Raw genomic sequence first — 19,500 nt, 5'->3', positions numbered from 1 at the left:
ATCCTTAAAATCTGACTGATTCTACCTATTTCGAAAAGCTGAGAGGATGATGAATAAAACAACGGCTTAGAGGTGTTTTGTGTTCCTTAGAAGAGAAACATTACAGGAAATACATGACAGTCTCCATATATGTTAGTATCTATAAGCATATAAATAACCTTTATAAAAGGCAATGTCGCTCAGAAAGATTTTAAATGTTGAATTTTTTTACAGGTATTTTTATGGGTTACAAAAAGGATTTACTCTGTTGTTTGCAAGTATGTCAACTAATCCTGATTTTCAGAACTGCAGATTTCACCATATCAACATACTAAGAACACACAACTATTAGGGAAAAAGACATACCTGCAAAGTCTATCTTGTAGCTGAATTTGGAAGTAGTAAAAGAAATGGAGCCACAAGGGTTTGTTTTGAAGCTTTTTTCGATATCTTCACTGCTAACTGAACACTGAATGTTGGTATCCGGCTTTAAGACAAACCAGAAAGTTCATTTACCAGCTGTTCACAGGAATGGCTTGGCCACAAAGGCAGTAATGGGGGACGGAGACAGAGTGGAGGGACAGAGGAAACTTACTAATCACCTGTTCTAGTTCCCAACACACGGGGAGAATCACAGCTAAGACAGCATATGGAAAATAGCTTAAGGATTTCCAGCAAAGAAACTTCGGTAACTGGTTATAAGGACTTTTTCCAAAGTATTACAGTGTTTCCAAATTATTGCCAAAATTACACATCTTAAGTGGCTCAAATCAAATCTTCCTTAAGTAGCCTTGTAAGCAAAAAAAAAAAAAAAAAAAAAAAAAAATCCACAAGCTCTTGAATATGGGTTCAGGTCTCAGCTTAACCGTTAACGAGCTGTGTGACTCAAGACCAATTACAGTAACTTTTCTGAGTTGCACTGTCTTTGGCTGTAAGACAGAGTGCTAGCATCTGCTTTCGGGTTGCGGTGAGGCTGGAGGAGAAGACATCTCTACACCCTCTAACCTAACACCAGGAGCACAGAGGCGTTTAAGACCGGCTTGGTCGCTTCCCCTTCCCTTTGTCCACCAAAGCAGGCCTGGCCTTGCTCCCATGTGCCGAGACCACGTACCCCTCAGTCACGCTTGCACTCTGGACACACAGAAAACACACACCGTTTCTTCTAAGTAAACACTGTGAAAACCTGGGGAAAGGAAAAGGACCAGAAGAATTTCTGATTTTTCTTTTCGTTCCACCCTCTGACTTCCCTGAGGTTTGATTTCTTTCGGGTGCCGCCCGGACTCCCTTTTCACACCAGCACAACGGTGCTCGGTGAGTCTAAACCCCGCCTGCTCCGCCCGAGGGGCGCTACCTGAAACATGTGCCACTTCCCGCACTCTGCCAGGTAAAACCAGCCCCACTGCGTGTCCGACGTGTCCATCTCATCTGTCTCGCTGTTTGCAGTCTTGGATAAGAATTCTTCTGTTCTGTGAAACATCTCCTGAAGTGCCGGGAAGAGGGAGAGGAAGAAATCGTTCTTTTAATAACCAGTGTGCTTTTCACATATCATTTTTCTTCTCACAGAGAGCTGTATTCCAACAGTGATGTTGACAAATAGCATTCTATCTCTCATACTGGCTCTGAAGATAAACATTTTAAAATGTTAAATTATCACATCTGCACATCTTTCTTGGACATGGGCCTTAACATTCCAGTTTTTTAGCAGCAACTGCTACAGAAATGATTTGGGTCTTTTGGGTTAATTGCTTATAGGAAAAATTCCATAGTGGACTGTTTAGAAAGAAAAAGGAAAGATTCAGTTTGGGATTATGAAATAAACCACAAATTTAATTTTTTGTTTAAACTGTCCACGATCTGATTAAAAAATCTGGTCTTTATTTTAAAAAATGTTGAATATCCTCACACTTAACAAATAAGACAAACAATCAGACACTTAGGTGGATATATCAATGTCCACGCAACCACTTAAGTAAGCGGTATCAACACCTATAAGCACTCCAGATTCTCAGTTTAATGCCAAGAAATTTCTGTCTTATCAAATGTTCACGTATTTGGTCAAAAGGATCCACTATCACAACTAGTTAAGACCAAATACAACTGATTTTTGTTTTAAATATTCATATTTCGGGAATTCCCAGGCGGCCCAGGGGTTAGGACTCAGCGCTTTCACTGCCGGGGCCTGGGTTCAATCCCTTGTTGGGGAACTAAGATCCTGCAAGTTGCTCAGCGTGGCCAAATAAATATTCATATTTCATTTAGCGGCACAGAAAGAGTTTATAACATATAGTGTTGAGTACAAAGAATGTTACGATAAATAGAAATAGTATGATCCGATTTTAATAAAAAATACATCTATATTTACCCACATGAAATACAGATGTGGGTATACGCATATGTACATACACACAGAAAAAGTCTGGATGGATACATCAACACTTATCATAGTTTTTCCTGAATATTAGGATCATAATAATAGTAACCCTTATAGGGCTCTTACTATGTGCCAGGTGCTGTCCTCAGTACTGCACAAACAATAAGTCATCTGGGCCTCACAACCACCCTTTAAGGTATGTACTATTAGTACCTCAAATTTATAAATGCGGAGGTCACACAACGTGGAAGCCAGGATTCAAAGCCAGGCAGTCTGGATCCAGGGTCTGTCCATGTAAGCACCATAGAATACTACCTTATACTTCCTGATCAATGACTTTATAATCTTGCCTATATTATGTACACATTATCTTTGAAAAGTTTTAAACATTCTTGGGTGGAGACTGTGATGAAGAAAAGGCCATCAGAAAAGGGACGAAGAAGTCAGTCAAAGATTCAACTTTATCTGGAATGCGGCTTTCTGTCCTCATTCTTTAAGGGTTTTTAAATTATTAATTTAAATTTGCACAGCTGATACATGAAAATCTCTCCTTGCAAAACACCAGAACCTTTAAGATAAAGCTAGACTCTTTCTGACTATCACCTCCATTCCTGGCGCCTCTCACCTTCCTTCGCCAGGGTTAATCAGTACTGTTTGCTTACTGTGCGACTGTCAGGCTTTGCTCTCTCTCTGCGTGCGTGTGTGTGTGTGTGTGCGCGCGTTTCATCATATACACACATATAAACTTATACGGTTTCTGCTGATTTGTTAAAAATGTGATTTCCTATATCTCTGTTTTTTTTTTTTTTAAACAAAGAATATGTACTATACTTGGGTAATTTGGAAAATATTTGCTTCACATTTCATTGTTTAAAGTGTACAGAAGTGGTGTAACGTGGGATAAGCTTCCATGGCCTTGTTAAGGCCACAGCTTCCTCCTCACAGACCTTGATGAAAGGCTCCTTCCTCCCGGGGCTGCTGGGAGAGGTGATGCTCGGTACCGCAGTGAAGTACCAGGCACAGTACCTGAGCTCAGGGAATGGGACTTGTTATTTTCTCATTCACGTTTGGAAACTCTCTCCAAGGGATGCTCTGTGATTATGTTCGGGACTTTTCCTTCATGTTTTAAAGTGGATTGGCCACTAAGAAATGAAAACCAGAACACCCTAGGAGCAAGAGATGCAGATTTGGGGCCCACTATTTACCTTATCTATTTTAACCCAATTAAAAGGGCAGTGATTTAAAATTTAAGATCAGTTGTGTAGGTTAACTGTTCACAACACCTGCTCTTCCTTCTATTACTTATTGTTCACATAATTTGCTCATTTTACTGAGAGACAAAGAAAGCGAGAGTGACTTAAATTTATTTTTCTTCTGAAAATAACCAGAAAAATTTGGAAGGATGAGATTCAAGGAAATAGTTAAGATAAATATGTGGCTTATGAGTTCCATCTAGGAGAAAAGGGAATGGGAAATAGGAGCCCCCTTTACACAGCATACATGCAACATGTGTGCTTTGCTACATCACACTGTTCCCAAGACCACACCGTGAGCCAGGTTACAAGTGGACGTGTTTCACAAAAGTCCTTGCAGAGCATCCTGTCATAAGCAGCTCTCGCAGGGGGAGGTGGGTAGGACAGACTCATCTCATATTCATCCCTATGCGGAGAGGGCAGCACCACAGACAGCCACCACTGCCCTGAAGTGCTTCAAATTTTACAAAGTTCCTTGTCAGTTTACACTAATTTTTTCCTCTACAACCCAAAGCACAGGAGAAGTCATTCTCTAATTAACTTTAGGGGAAAAAAACGAAGCAGAGAAGATACAATTATGTGTCTAGGATCATGGAGCTGGCAGTTCAAAGAAGATTCTAGAAACACCCGAGGCCTCCGGACTGTCAGCTCTTCCCTAAGTTGTCAGTCCCCTGCCTCGTTTTCCTACATGGACAGTTGTTCCTTCTTTCCTCTGGGGCCAAAGCTGAATGTGACTGCTTTGCTTCACAGATGCTATGGCTTTCTTTCCAAAGACTCAGACTCAGTTCATAAGACTGACTCATGGTTTTCTACAAGTTCATCCTCCAAAGGAATGGCTATTCTGTATAATTAAGCTCAAAGAGTTAAGTTAAGCTTCAACGCGTAACTTTAAAATACTGTAACCAGCGTAGTAATGGATCTAGGAGAGAATACACTTACAGGCAACAAAAGGAGTGTGCGCCAGGTGTCCACCAGGGAAAAGGCAGTGAATGAATGTTAGTGGAATGAATTAGATCAGCCACGACACCATAATCTGCCATGCTTTTCCGGTTTTTAATTGGCAGACGATGATAATTCCTGTACTTCAGGCTAAGAAGGACAAAAAAGCTAGTATAAATTGGAAAAGCATTTTGTAAATTTTCCAGTGCAATGGGTATGCTGGTGGAACCTGTCTACAATGCTAGCTATTCCAACCGGAATATTTATGGAGCCTGGGAGCAATCAATCTGGATCATCAAATTGAAAGGCCGGGTGGAAGATGGGCTTAAAATCAAAATCCTGCTCTATGGGAGAAAAATAATGCCGCCTTCCAGATTGGTTAAAACCTTTCTGATGAGTTTATTAAAATACACAGAATATAATTTATTTTGTTAGGATAAACGAAACACCTTGAGGAAATCATAGTTGTAATGCAAACTTCCTTGTCTCTTATAGGAAGAAGGTCCAAAACTGGATACTGAAAGCTTACAAACAGGGTGGAACTTTTGGAATGACAGAGTAAGGAGTGCAGTGGGCCCCTCCTCAGCAAAACTGCATTTTAACTGGTGGGCATTATTTAAAAGAACAACATTTAAGAACAACATTTCTCTGGAAACTGTCTTAAGATCATCTAGCAAACAGAGAAATATTTATTCAAGAAAATCTACTAGATCTCCAGAACAGGCATTTGGGGCAAGATCTGGTCCACCACTCCCCACCCCACCGGCTCAGTGCTGCAGACGAGAAGACAGGGGCTCCCTTTCCCTCCTGACCCTGGAAGGGTCAGGCTGCCCACAAGTGCAGAAGGTCTACTCTGGGCAGGCAACACAGAGGACCGATCTCCTTTCCTCTACCCGGTCCCCACTCATTTGGTGGAAGCTCCAGTCCAAGCCCAGCCAGCTGTGAATACTGGGCCCTGATTGCTCCCACCCAGGTACAGGGTGGTTTCTAGGGTAGTGGTTTCATGGCAGGAGGGCTAAGTCAGGTAGACCAGGGGCTGCCACCACCCCTCCCGCCCAGGGTGTCACTCTGGGAAGAGTGGGGTCCCAACTCCAGCTCCAGTGACACAGGGGTTCTACTGCAGGAGGAAAAGCACATCCTAAGGACAAAGAGATCCATGACTCTGCCTGAGGGGACTGATTCTACGTGTAACCGAGTATAGAGAACCTCACGTCTAAGAGCATTATCGAAAAAAATGGAAATCTTTGATGAAAAACAATTAAGGAGAGGCCCGGAGCTCTGATACAAGCAGAATGGCACAGTAGGCAGATATTTAATATAGAGAACCAGGGACAGCCAAGAAAGCCCTCCTGGGATTATAGTCAACGGTGGGAGTCGGGAAGGCTGTGCACAAGCTCTAGGCTGTGTCTACCCAGGAGCGGTCAGAACAGGTCACGGGGCAGACATGACAGCATTCCCAAGGCTGCACACAGATCCCTCAACACAGGGGGCAGCCTCACTGGCACAAGGGGGTTAAACATAACCTCTGACCAAACACTGAGTGAACTATCCTTTCTCCACTGAGTCTTACTTCTATAGAAAATCAGTTGTCTGTTTGTTTGTGGGCCTATTTCTGGACCCTCTATTCTGTTCTAATAAACATTTTCTCTATCTTGATACCAATACTACACTGTAGTGTTAGCACTCCAAATTTATTCTTCTTTTTCAGAACTGCTTTGGTTAGATCTTTTCAATTTTGATTGGGATTGCATAGTGACCTATCTGGAAGAACTGGCATCTCAACAATATGGAGTATTGCAACCCATGAATGAGGTACATCTCTTGACTTATTTAGGTCTTATTTAACTGTTTCAATGTTTTATAGTTTTCAGTGTACAGTCCTGCATATCACTTATGCAAGATTCACGACTAAGTATTTCATATTTTTGATACTATTGCAAATGGAATTGCATTTTAAATTTCAATTTCTGATTGAATGTTGCTAGTTCATAGTGATACACTGATTTTTGGATATGGTTCCTGTATCCAGCAACCTTACTAAACTCACTTATTAGTTCTAGGAGATTTTTGGACATTCCATCAGATTTTCTATAGGCATTAGATAGCTAGCTAGCTAGCTTTACTTCTTTCTTCTAGCATATAGATGCCTGTTATTTTTTTTTCATGCCTTACTGCACTGGTTGTCATCACCAGTACAATGCTGAATAAAGAACAGGTATTATTTCCTTGTTCCTGATCTTAGTGGGGAAGCATTTGGCCTTTGACTACTAAGTTTGATATTAGATACAGGTATTTTGCAGATGCCCCTTGTGTCAGAGGTCCCCAAGACCACTCTCTAGTTCATAAGAGAAGAACTCAGAAATTGTTCTACTCATGGTTACAGTTTATTACAGTAAAAGTATACAAAGTGAAATAAACACAGGGGAAAAAGTAGGTGGGATGAAGTCCAGAGGAAACCACGTACAAGCTTCCAAGCGGCCCATCCCAGTGGAGTCACACAGGACACACTTAATTCTCCCAGTAACTATGTGTGACAACTGCAAAGTGTTGCCTATCAGGGGTGTTCACCTGAGCCTAGGTGTCCAGGGTTTTTATTGGGAGTTGGTCATGTAAGCCTATAGCGCCTGTGTGAATGTCCTCAGCTGCTGAAGTTCCAGATCTCCAGAGGGAAGGAACTCACCATAAATCACACTGCTAGTATAAACTTTCTGGACAGACTGGTGGAGCATGGCTGAAGTTCTCAGGCATGCAGATACACTCATGAGACAAACCATTCCAGGAGTTCAGTTCTCTGGAGCTAGGCAAAGGACAGTCATGGAAACAGGCCTTTCTTGAGAATGTGCAAGGTTTGAGCAACCCAGGCCTGCTGAGTTAACCTTTTCTGCACACCCCGTATCAGGCTGAACAAGTTCTCTTCTTGTCCAAGGTTGCTGAGGGTCTGTTATCAGGAATAGATACTGGATTTTGTCAAATGTTTTTTCTGCATGTATTGAAATAATCACAGTTTTCCATTTTAGTTTGCTTATATAATGAGTTACACTGATGCTGTTCAAATATTAAACAAACCTTGTATTTGGGGGATTAACATCATTTGATAATGATGCATTAACCTTCTTATATACTGTTAGGTTTGATTTGCAAAAATTTTGCAAAGTTTTGCATCTATATTCATTAGGGATATTGGTCTGTAGTTGTCTTATAATGTCTTTGACTGGTTTTGGAATTAGGGTAATGCCAGTTTCATAGAGTGAGTTGTGAAGTATTACCTTCGTTTCTATATTCTGAAAGTTTGTGCAGAATGGTATTATTTCTTCCTTAAATGTTTGTTAGAATTCACCAGTGAAACCACTGGGCCTAGAGTTTTCTTTGTGGGTAGGCTTTTTCTTTAAATTTAAATTCTTTGGTAGATATTGGGCCATTCATGTGATTTATTTCTTCTTGAGGGAGCTCTGGTAGTTTGTGTCTTAGAAAATATGTCCATTTCATCTCAGCTGTCACACTGATTGACATTAAGTTGTTCATAACATTCCATTATTATCCTTTAACGTTTGTAGACTATGTAGTGATATTCTCTCTCTCATTCTCAATATCGGTAATTTGTATCCCCTCTTTCCTTTCGGTTTCATTTTCTCTGTTGTTTTCACTTTAGTGCTTTGCACTCTAAACTTTATTTCTTTGCTCCTGCTTGAGCTTAACTTGCTCTTCTCTCATTTCTTAAGGAGGAAGCTGTGGTCATTGATTTGTGACATTTTTTTGATATAAGCATCAGTACAGCTATACATTTCCTTCTAAGAACTGTTGTAGCAGCACACCACAAATTTGATATGCTTTCATATGTTCTATTTTCCCTTTTTATTTCTTTCATCAATGGGTTATTTTAGAGCGTGCTATTTACCAATACTCGAGGATTTTACAGATCTTTCTTTTATTGAATTCTAATTTAATTCCATTTTAATCAGATAGTGTACTTTATAAGACCTGAATTCTTTTAAATGTATTGGGACTCCTTTTATAGCCCAGAATACGGTCTATCTTGTTAAATGTTCTCTGTGTAGTTGAAAAAAATGTGTACTCAGCTGTTGCTGGTGTACTGGTCTATAAATATTAATTAGGTCAAGTTGGTTGATGATGTTCAAGTCTTCTACATCCTTGCTTATTTCTACCTACTAATTCTATCAATTATTCAGAGAGGGGTATTAAAATCTCCAACTATAATGGAATTTGCCTATTTCTCCTTACAGCTCTATTAGTTTTGTTTCATGTATCTTGACACTCTATTATTAGGTATATAAATGTTTAGGATTGTTACTGATTAACGGACCTCTTTATCATTAGGAAATGACATTCTTTATCACTAATATTATCTCTAAAAACCTACTTTAATATTAACATACCACGCAAGCTTTCTCTCTAGTGTTAGCACTGTATATCTCTTTCTATTTATTCTACTTTTTTAAAAAATAATTTATTTATTTTATTTTTTATTTATTTATTTTTGGCTGTGTTGGGTCTTCATTGTCCCACGCAGGGTTCCTCTAGTTGTGGGGAGCAGAGGCTACTCTTCATTGCGGTGCACGGGCTTCTCATTGCAGTGGCTTCTCTTGTTGTGGAGCACGGGCTCGAGGTACACGGGCTTCAGTAGTTGAGGCACGCGGGCTCAGTAGTTGTGGCTCGTGGGCTGTAGAGTGCAGGCTCAGTAGTTGTGGCGCACGGGCTTAGTTCCTCCATGGCATGTGGCATCTTCCCGGACCAGTGCTCGAACCCGTGTCCCCTGCATTGGCAGGCGGATTCTTAACCACTGCGCCACCAGGGAAGTCCCTCTACTTGTGTCTTTGCTTTCAATGTCTGTTTCTTGTAGACAACTTACAGTTGGGTCCTGCTTTCTAATCCAATCTGACAATCTGCCTTCTAATTGGGGTGTTTAGAGCATTTATTTTGGTATGATTATTGATATGGTTAGGTTTAAGTTTATCATCTTGCTTTGTCCCATCTGTTCTTTGCTCCCCTTATCATATACCTTCTTTTCAGGATTCCACTTTATCTCCTTATAACTCTTTGTGTGTCTACACACTGTTTATTTCTTCACTTTCCATGCATGCCAAAACCCACTGTAATTTAGCTTTTCTAGCTTCTGGGCTAATATCTCCCACCACCGTCTCTCGCGCTCTCTCTCTCTCTCCCTCTCTCTCTCTCTCTCTCTCTCTCTCTCACACACACACACACACACACACACACACACACACACACACACACACACACACACACACAGAAGGAAGCACGTGCTAGGATCTCCAATGAGCTTCAAGTTACCAAATCCCATGCACTTTTATCAGACCTTGTCTTATTTGACCTCTCAGTAACATTTCACAGTTTACCCACTGTCCTGTATTACTTTTTTCTTGGTTTCCATGAAATCACTCTCTCCAGGTCATCTTAGATTTCTGGCCACAAACTCTCAATCCTCTGCAACTTTACTTCGGTTCAGCCTATAACTTGTAGGTTACTGGGGCTCAGTCTTAGCCCTTTTCTGTCTTTCTCAGCATCTTTAAAACATGGTCCTCAAGAATTAGGAAGCAGTTCAAAAGCATTTTTCACACAAAAAAAGTAATGAAAGAAATTTGATCACATACAGTTTGCAAAGCTGAAATATAAGATGAATTACAATTTTCACAAAAATCCTTTTATTTTCATAGCATCTCAATATGTTCAGTCTGTGTTACTGAGTTCATATCAGCTAGTGTTCAGCAAATACAATGGTGTAAAACCAAATAAATTTTCACATAATCTTCTAACAGAGCCCCAAGTCAATTTGCTTTGTTGAAAAGGACAGAGAAAGGACCAAGACTAAAGGGTCATCACCCAGCTAAAACCGGTAAAAATCTGAATATTGCTGAGAAGCTGTCAATCCAAATTTAATGCCCAATTTAATTGTTGTAACAAAAAAAAAATAAACTACTGACAAAATTTCTTTATTAAATGACTCTGTTGGAAGTCACATCTTATCAACGGCACATGACATAGAAAAGCAATTATTACCACTTGAGTGTTTCAACATGTTTAGTTTTAAAACTGAACAAACTACCTGAGCAAAAATACAAATCCGTTCTTGCAGTACAGGTGGCATGTAACGGGGCAGAAATACTCGACAACTTTTTGTTCTGCTTGTGGGTGGAAGCTCACGGTACAAGGGAAGTCAGTTTTCATTCAGGCGATGGTATTTCTGTGAGGTGTGACATGGGCTGAAAAAGGTGCAATCCATTCAAAACTGACAGAGCATGAGCTATACGAATAGCAAGGAAAGGTGCGGCTGGGTTTCTAAAAGATGCTTTAAACATCTGGGCCAGTCAGAAGGCACCAATGTGCCTCCTGATTGTAACCGAGTGTGGAAGGAAACAGTGAAAACTGAATACCAGCAAATCTTGGCAACTCAGAGCATGTGCTCTCAGATGCTGCGGAAAGCAACGGCAGTGTGTGCAAGATTACTCTTCCCACCTAAGTTTACTAGCTGTCAAGGACAGCAGTGCTGACAAGAGTTTCTGAAAGGAGGGATGAGATAAAAACGTTTCTTCATGATGCTAATAATACCAATGGCCATTCTTGATTTCCAAAGGCCTACTGAAGTAGATGCTGAAATATAGTCAGCAACATAAATAACTGGAACCTACTATTTCAAGGCCAAAATACCCCAAATTTTAATGCTGAGAGTAAGATACCAGATTTCTCAAAGTCAGCAAACTGTGCTGCAAATGGCTCGATTGCTAGGCTGTGATTTCTTCCCAGAATCTGATGGTTTTCTTTACTCATCAGAGAGTGAGACTGACTTTACTATTGTGGCTGTATAAAGAACACAGCCAACGTTACAAGAAAACACGAACAGATATTTTCCGGAGACTGAAGTAGTCCCAGAATCCAGTCACTCCCTGCTTCCAAACATTCCGGCTGGGTGAAACATCCACCCCTACAGTTATTTAATATTATAAGTGCATCAAGTTGGCAACTGCCACAGCTCTAGGAACAGTCTTCAGGGACTAGGTATGGTCCCAGAATTCCCACAGTTTCTCAGTCTGTGTTTTATCTTGGTATTCCAAAACATCTAACAGGGTCAGCAAACACTAGTTGCAAATCTTGACAATCTATAATTACAGCATGGGATTTCCTATTTTAATAGAAATATAGAGTAAAAAATTCAAGTGTCTGGGTCTAACCCACATCTCAAGCTACCTATCAAGTTAGATACTTTGTAAGAGGCTGCAAAAATGTCATCTTTTTAACAATAAAAACATTATTCATTTTTAAAATATACAATATAAAATTAAAATAAACAATAAAATATTGTTTAAAATCGGTGATCTGCATGGGTGCTGAAAATTTGAGAAACACTGTCCTAGGGATCTCACTTGCTCCCAAGATTTTAAGCACCTTCTGTCTATACAGGCTGAGGCCGTAAACAGCCATTTCTAGCCCGGCCTTCTCCTCTGAGCTCCACTCACTTATCCAACTGCCCCTTTTGACTTTTTACTTGAATGCCTCACAGGCACGTTAAACCTATCACAGGCCCCAAACCAAACTCCTGGTCCCCTCCACATCTTCCCCTTTCCCAGTCTCCCCATCTCAGTGGAAATGGTCCTTCTTCCCGGCTGCCTGGGCCAGGAACCCAGCCTCCATCACTCGAAATGCAGCCTGGGTTGATCCACTCCTGTCTCTCTCCCGCTTAGTCCAAGTCCCCTTCACCCTCACCCCAGACTACACTATAGGTTCCTAAGTGTCTTCGAACAGACCTTCTGATGCTCTCTGTGTAAGTTTTGTTATTTTGTTTGTTTGTTTGTTTGTTTTTACATCTTCATTGGAGTATAATTGCTTTACAATGGTGTGTTTCTGCTTTATAACAAAGTGAATCAGTTATACATATACATATGTTCCCATATCTCCTCCCTCCTGCATCTCCCTCCCTCTCTGTGTTTTTAATCACTGCTGGAACAAATTACCACCAATTTAGTGGCTTAAAGGAACACAATTTCTTATCTTACAGTTCTGCTGAAGTCTGATGTGGGACTCACCGGACTAAAATCAACTAGTGATTCCTGTCTGGAGGCTGTCGGTGGGGGGACTGGGCGGGGGCAGGAATCTATTTCCTTGGCTTTTCCTGCTTCTAGAAGCTTATCACATTCCTTGGGAAGCTTCTAGAAGCTTATCACATTCCTTGCTTCGTGGTCCCCTTCATCTCCAAAGCCAGCAACCTTGTATATCTTTGTTTTTATAAATTCATTTTTATTGGATTAGAGTTGCTTTACAATGTTCTGTTAGTTTCTACCGTACAGCAAAGTGAATCAGCTGTACGTATACATATATCCCCTCTTTTTCGGATTTCCTTCCCATTTAGGTCACCACAGAGCACCGAGCAGAGTTCCCTGTGCTCTACAGTAGGTTCTCGTTAGTTATCTATTTTATACATGGCATCAATAGTGTGTATGTGTCAACCCAACCTCCCAATCCCCCGCCCCGCTGCCCCACCGCCCTTGGTATTTTTGATTATCCTCACATCCTCATGTTGACTCACTTCTGTCTGCATCTCCTATGGATACTTTCAAGGACCCAGCCTGGATAATCCAAGATGATCTCCCTGTCAGTAGTCGGCTGATCAGCAATCTTAACTCCCCTTTGCTCTGGGACCGAACACTTCCCCAGTTCCCGGTGACGCGGACACGGTTATCGGTGGCAGGCCATCATCTGCCTCGTACACTCTCTAATAAATAACTCGTGCTCCACACAGCAGCCAGAATGATCTTTTTCAAAACGCAAGTATGTTCACGTCACTTCCTGTGTAAAACACTGCGATGGCCCCACTCCTCCAAGGATAAATTTCAGATCCTGAACACGTGCCACAAAGCCACGCATGGCTTGCCCCGACCTACCCGCTGGCCCTAACTCCCGGTTCACCGCATTCCAGCCACGGCGGCTTCTCTCACAAGCTCCTTTCTGCCCCGGGGCCTTTGCTCAGGCTGTCTCGGCTGTCTGAACAGCCCTCCTCCCCTCCCACCCAGCCTTTCCGTGGCTAACTCTTGCTCAGTCCTTCAGATCTCTGTAGAAGTAACTTTCACTGGGTGGCCTGACCTGATCTCCAAGTCCAGCACTAGCTCCTCCTATTACACGTCACCGTACTTTTTCTTTCAGAGCTTCTACTACAATTGGAGCTCAATGGTACTGTGTAATTATCAGCTTAACGTCGCCACCCTGCGCAGACTGCAAATCAGTGTGGGCTGGGCCTGTTCTGTTCTGCTCACCACTGTAAACCCTGGGATTTAGAGCTGACTGGCTTATAGTAGGTGCTAAATAAATACATGAGTATTGTATTGCCCTCAGACATTATTTCCAAAGCAGGTCTAACTCTTAGAGGGGGAGCTGCATGAGCCAAAGACCTCAGCAGCCGGCTTGAGCATCAGACCAGGTGGGTCACAATGGGCAAACTGCCTCACCCCATCCCTCAGGCCTCGACCACAAACACGTGCCTCCAGCCTGCTTCCCAAACTCTTTTTCTCCCCTGATACCAAAAACTATCAGACTCATTCCTTAGCCTGCGCAGCACGTGCCGTGCCAACCCTGGGAAGAGGCCACAGTACTTCTCTCCTGCTCATGGGCTACGTCACTAGCAAAGGTCCAGGCGCACAGGAGCTGGTGTCACAGAAACGTCAAGGTTTCCTGCAGTTCGAGAACCCTTCCTTTAGCTCTGAGTCCCTGTGACTCTCCCACAGGGTCTTTTCTACTCACTTTAAATCCTAAATCCTAAGTTGGACTGGGAAGAGTACCTGTTCTGGAGCCAGAAAGTTCTGGGTTTAGAACCTGGCTGTCCTCATTCAGAAAGTGCACCCAACTTTGAGCCTTAGTCTCATCACTAAAAAAGAGAACAATCATTTATAAATCCCCACCTCAGAGGTACTGGATGACCCCATACTCAATTTAGACTGCCCCCAGCCACCAAACACTGGCACGTCACACTCCTCTGTCAGCTCAGCTCAACCCATTGCTAGAACAATTACAAAGAATGCCACGAAGATGAAACTGTCAGTTATGAACCCGTGAGCGTACGCTGACCCTAAGAACACACCTTCATAGACACTACATTCTCTAGAACTTTCACTGCCAGGAACACATCCTACCTCTGTCCCCCTCCAGCCCGAAGGTACGTCTATAGCATACGCTGCCTCCTCAGCCAGGATGTCCCACAGATGCCAGCTGCTGTCCTCGCAGCGTTCCACCCTCCTCTCGCGATGTCCTCACCGAGACGACCACAGGACATGCGCTTTGTCCACGTCACTCCTCCATCCAAGCTGTAGCGGCCATTCTCTCTCTCACTTCCGTGGCCTTTGGCCATGCTGCTTCCTCTGCCCTTCCCACAAGACCACTCCTGGGACTTGGACACCTAGCTCAAGCGTAACTTACTTCAACAAACCTTCCCAGGCCCCCAGATGCCCTCTGGTAACACTGTCCCCACTCAAACTGTATCTCCAGGCCCTGGAGGGCAGGCTCTGACTTGGTCCAGGTTTGCCCTGCCCCTTCCTAGTGCCTGGAATGGTGTTTTCTAGACAATAGATGTTTATTCAGTGTTTGTTGACTGACTGCGTGAAATAATGACTCAGTGACTGAGGGAGCTGGATTTAGACATACTGACTTTGAACTCCCGGAGGGACAACCAGTAGAGCTGTCCATCACCCAGTTCAGAAAGGGGGTCAGGACTAATGACGTCCATTTGGCAGGTAGAGTCACTAAAGAGATATCTGAAGCCTTGGGGCTCACCAAAAAAGGATGTGCTGAGAGAAGAAAAAGGCTAAGGTGGTACATTTCAGGGGCAGAAGAAGGCAGTGCAGCTCACCCAAGATTATGATTCAAGGATGAATCATAGAAAGGAGAAGAAATCCAAAGGAATACAGTCCCAGGAAATCAAAAAAAGAGAGTTTTGAGAAACATCTCCAGTGGCATTACTGTTGGAAAATGACAGAAGAGAGTGAGATGTGCAGGTGGCCGCTGTGCGTGGCGATTCGGAAACTCTCGGTGACCCCCTCGCAAGTCAGCTGCTGGGGCAGAGCCGGGGCTGGGGGGGCTGAGGTCTGAGTACGAAGGACAAGAAGTATAAGACTATTCTCTCAAGAGGCTGGACAGAGGAAGGAGAGAATCACAGTGCCAAGCGAGCGTGGAAGCAGCTGTGAATATAAAATAACAGAGAAAAGGGAGGCTCAGCGGGTAAAGCGCTGGACCGATTTACAAACGTTATCACTGCCCCAACCGAGCGGCAGGGTGGTGGCAGAGAGGACACGGGTGCTAAACGACTCTGTGGCTCACCCACCTGCGAGATCTTGGGGAAGTCACTTCCTTCTCCCTTAGCTAACTCATTAGATTGTTCTAATCATATGAATTAATAAGCGAAAAGGAATTTTGAAGAGTTTATCACTCTTTACAAAGTAAGGTCCTATCACTGCAACAGATGATTTGTTATCGTAACAGATGTTTGTCATTTTTCATTTTCTGTCGTCAGAGAGAAGTTGAAACTCCCTCCTATGTAATGCTGATACTGACTCTGTTTCCTGCAAAGAGGGGGAAGACAGCGACAAAGATACAGAAAAGAGCAGGGCAAAGTCAGGGTACACAGAGTCAAGGCAGTGACGGCATCCCCTCCAACTCCTTCCTACAGATCTGCCATTTTCCTACACTGGGGGACATCAGTCCAGGGCCATGCCCTCCCCCCAGGTGGGTGGAGAACTGCCAGGATCTCACACCAAAACTGAGTGCCTGAGCCCTGTCAACCTGCTTCTGCCTCGGCAGGGACCTCAAGGGGCCTGGTCGGTGACAGGCTTGAACAGAATCATCACTGACCTCATGACTGTCTTGAAATATAAAATAAAACGGTGTACTGAGATAAAGTTTATTTATAGCTCCTTGGTTATCTTGTTTTGGGTTCCCCCGCCCAAGAAACTGTTCCCAGTTCAATGGTGATTTTCCATACTCAAACCATGTCATGGAGACTTTCCACGTAGAAGGGGCGACTGCTTCTGAGCATTATCATGGCCAGAGGCAGTGTAGTATTTCCTCAAAACACTTGCGAGCGGAATACAGTATCACACTGAAGGCGTATTTGCAAGAGGAGATAAATTTGCAGATCACAGGTGGCATATCAAAGTCATGGAAGCTACTAAAAAAATACAGGGAGAAACTAGCAGAAGTCTTCAGTTAAAGCAGCTCTCTATGGCCTTCCTCCACAAAGCAGAATTTATTGTATCATTCAATGGGAAGAAATGGTAAACAGTAATTTAAATTGGTGGGTAATACAAAAGTCATCTGTATTTATCTTTAGGATGCACTGTGGGTTTTGTTTTCATCTTTCCAATTGCGTTTGGCTTAGAGAAACATTAAAATTAATTTTCATCCCACAAGCACAGCTGGACAGACTATTCAGATGCCTCTTCTAGTGAAAGAAACTAACAAATTACAAGAGGAAATCCATATGCAGAATGTTCACTGTACTTTTACAAAATGAAACTGTCCTTATTGACAACATTCATATGCTCAGAGGAAGAAAAACAGGAGCGGTAAGAAAACACAGGAGCATTAAGATCTATCAGAGCAGCGTGATAAGGGTCAAAAGAAGAATGTGGGCTTGTAGGTGGAAGGTTCACCACTATTAACAAAAGTCAGTCTGCTCTACTGAAATCAAGCAAAATCATTAGGGGGATTTCGGAGAAAACCAAGCCTTCCTTCCAAAGAAGTGAGATAATGCTGTAACAAAGCAAATATATGAGATACTCATTAATGCCTTTATAATCCTCACAAACACATGAGTGACCCAGTAGCCAGTTCTGTTGTATATGTGATGGAGGAGGGAGAATGAACAACGGGAGCAAAGGACTCTTTCTAGTACCGATGCAACCACTTTGTTAATTCAGTGGATATTTACTGAGTGCCTACTATATGTCAGGCTCTGTTCCCTAGTCTGAGGATACCGCAGTAAACAAAACAGACAAAAGTCTCTGCCCATATGGAGCTTCCAACATGGTGAAGGATTTAAGACATGTGACTTTGGGCAAGACATGTACTTGGATGACTAAAGGGTATCTTATGGAGAAGCCAGGAAGGAGAAGGACTGCCAATAAAAACTGAATACAACACAAACACACATATAATAATAGAAAATGAAACTTACTGATGACAGATAGTGACACTGAATATATAAGGAGAGAGCACATTCTCACAATTTGAAATTATCTTTGCTAAAATCGAACCCCAGCAATTACTTTCCTCTGATGTGGCCTTAAAGGACTGTATGTTTGAACCAAAAAAAAAAAAAAGGGGGGGGGGGTCTTAGATAATGATCATCGCTATTCGATGGCCTGGGATGTAACCATGATACGCAACCAAAAAAATCCAGACCAACAGACTAGTTTCTACCGGGTAAAAACGTAAAAACAGAAGCAAATTTACAGACAAACTCTCTATCTGGAAATATATGCCAGGAATGGGGAAAAAAAGAAGTAATGATTACAGCAAAGGAGTTACTGCAAATACGGAAACAGGGTTATTAAACTAAATTTAGGAAGTTATCTCAGCACGTGGGGTAGTTGCACATATTTAGGTCAACAATTTGCTGATACGTGATTCTGCCATTTTTCCAGTCAACTCAAAGGCGTAAATAGTGTCTATTTGCCGTGTAACTAGGCGATTTCAATTCTAACAGATTAATGGAATACTCTTGGCAAGCGGATTCCACTCTTTGAAGGCGGCATATTAAATAAATAAATGTACAAAAGCAAGGTAAACAAAAACGCATGCAGACACAATGCAAATACCGGAGGGAGACACAAGACTTGCAGTGGAAACGCTCCAGGTCATCAGTTTCTGTCCACTGGAAAAAAAAAATCTAAGAACCTCACCATCTAGAGGCTTAGAACACACGCTCGACCACCCCAGTTTTCCATGGCTGTCCACCAGGAAGGGAAAAGGAGCCCCGGCGGTTCCCCTTAGGCCCATTTCAGGACCCAGAGGGCGAGTCCCCTCGCTTTGGACGGGGATGGGGGTGGGGCTGGCAGGTACACCTGAGCCTAAGTCAGTCACAGGTCCGAAGCCCAGGAACTCCAGCCAGAGAGCAAAACGCCAAGTTTACAAAGACGGTGGAGGGACGGGGCCGGAGAAACCACAGCGAGTCCAATCAGTGGGACGGGACAGCCGCACGGCGCTGGGGACCCACCGAGCCGTCTCCACTGCTCGCAAGGCGACTGCCCGAGCCCCCGGGGCCGGGGCCTTCGCGTCCCCGGAACTCACGAGCCGGTCTGCGCGGCCTGGGGGGGAGGGCGTAGTTCCCGGGAAACCCTCCCGCCCTCTCCCATCAACCCCGCCCATCGGTCCGCCCCGTCCCGCCCGGCTACTCACCGGATTCGCTTCCCACATAACGGTGGCGAAATCGAGCGGAGAGAGCCTGGCGGAAGGGGCTGGCCACAGGGTCGGGGTGCTGGGTTTTTCCCGAGGGCCCAGGGAGCGAAAGAACGGAGAGACAACCTCCACGCAAGCCTCCCCGTCATAAACCGGCGTCTTCGGACCCCCTCGAACCTCCCGACTTCCGGCCGAAGCCGGCCAACCAGCGCCAGCCCCGCCCCGCCCCGCCCCCGGAAGCTCGCCCCCGCCAGTGCCTCTCCCTTCCGGCCTCGGCGCGGAGTGGGCGGGGCCTGCGAGGGTCTGGGTTGTAATGCGGTTGTTAAAGGGCTACCAGCCCAGCCACCCTCCAGGGCTGCATCCCTCCAGCAAAGTCCCCTCCAAGTGATCCTCAAGCCTCGATATTTATTGATGACCTCCGATATTTATTAATCACCGTATAGGGAGTGTAGTGGCCAAGAGGCAGACAGGCCTGGGAATTAATAGCCTGTGGGACAAGCTTCCGACTCGGTTTCCTCGTGCTCAGAGGTGATAATAATAGTATCT

At 43.5% G+C, this 19,500-nt stretch overlaps 1 protein-coding gene across 2 annotated transcripts in view; it reads right to left on the bottom strand.

Annotated features, from left to right (window-relative positions):
- Positions 1-19,146, bottom strand: part of PARP11 (poly(ADP-ribose) polymerase family member 11) — a 36,937-nt gene extending 17,791 nt beyond the window's left edge. Inside the window, exons 1-3 of one of the 2 annotated variants that reach the window (XM_004313842.4) lie at positions 18,955-19,146; positions 1,331-1,459; positions 346-466 (exon numbers count right to left, since the gene is read on the bottom strand). In XM_004313842.4, coding sequence (XP_004313890.1) covers positions 346-466; positions 1,331-1,459; positions 18,955-18,972 — 268 coding nt within the window. In that variant the 5' untranslated portion in view covers positions 18,973-19,146. Of the gene's footprint in view, positions 1-345; positions 467-1,330; positions 1,460-18,954 lie in introns of those variants that run through there. The other variant, XM_073789139.1, reaches the window with a different exon arrangement.
- Positions 19,147-19,500: the final 354 nt, after the last annotated feature.

Source organism: Tursiops truncatus, chromosome 11, assembly GCF_011762595.2.
Source record: "Tursiops truncatus isolate mTurTru1 chromosome 11, mTurTru1.mat.Y, whole genome shotgun sequence".
Taxonomy (NCBI): Eukaryota; Metazoa; Chordata; class Mammalia; order Artiodactyla; family Delphinidae; genus Tursiops; species Tursiops truncatus.
This window is presented reverse-complemented; position numbering and strand designations above follow the sequence as displayed.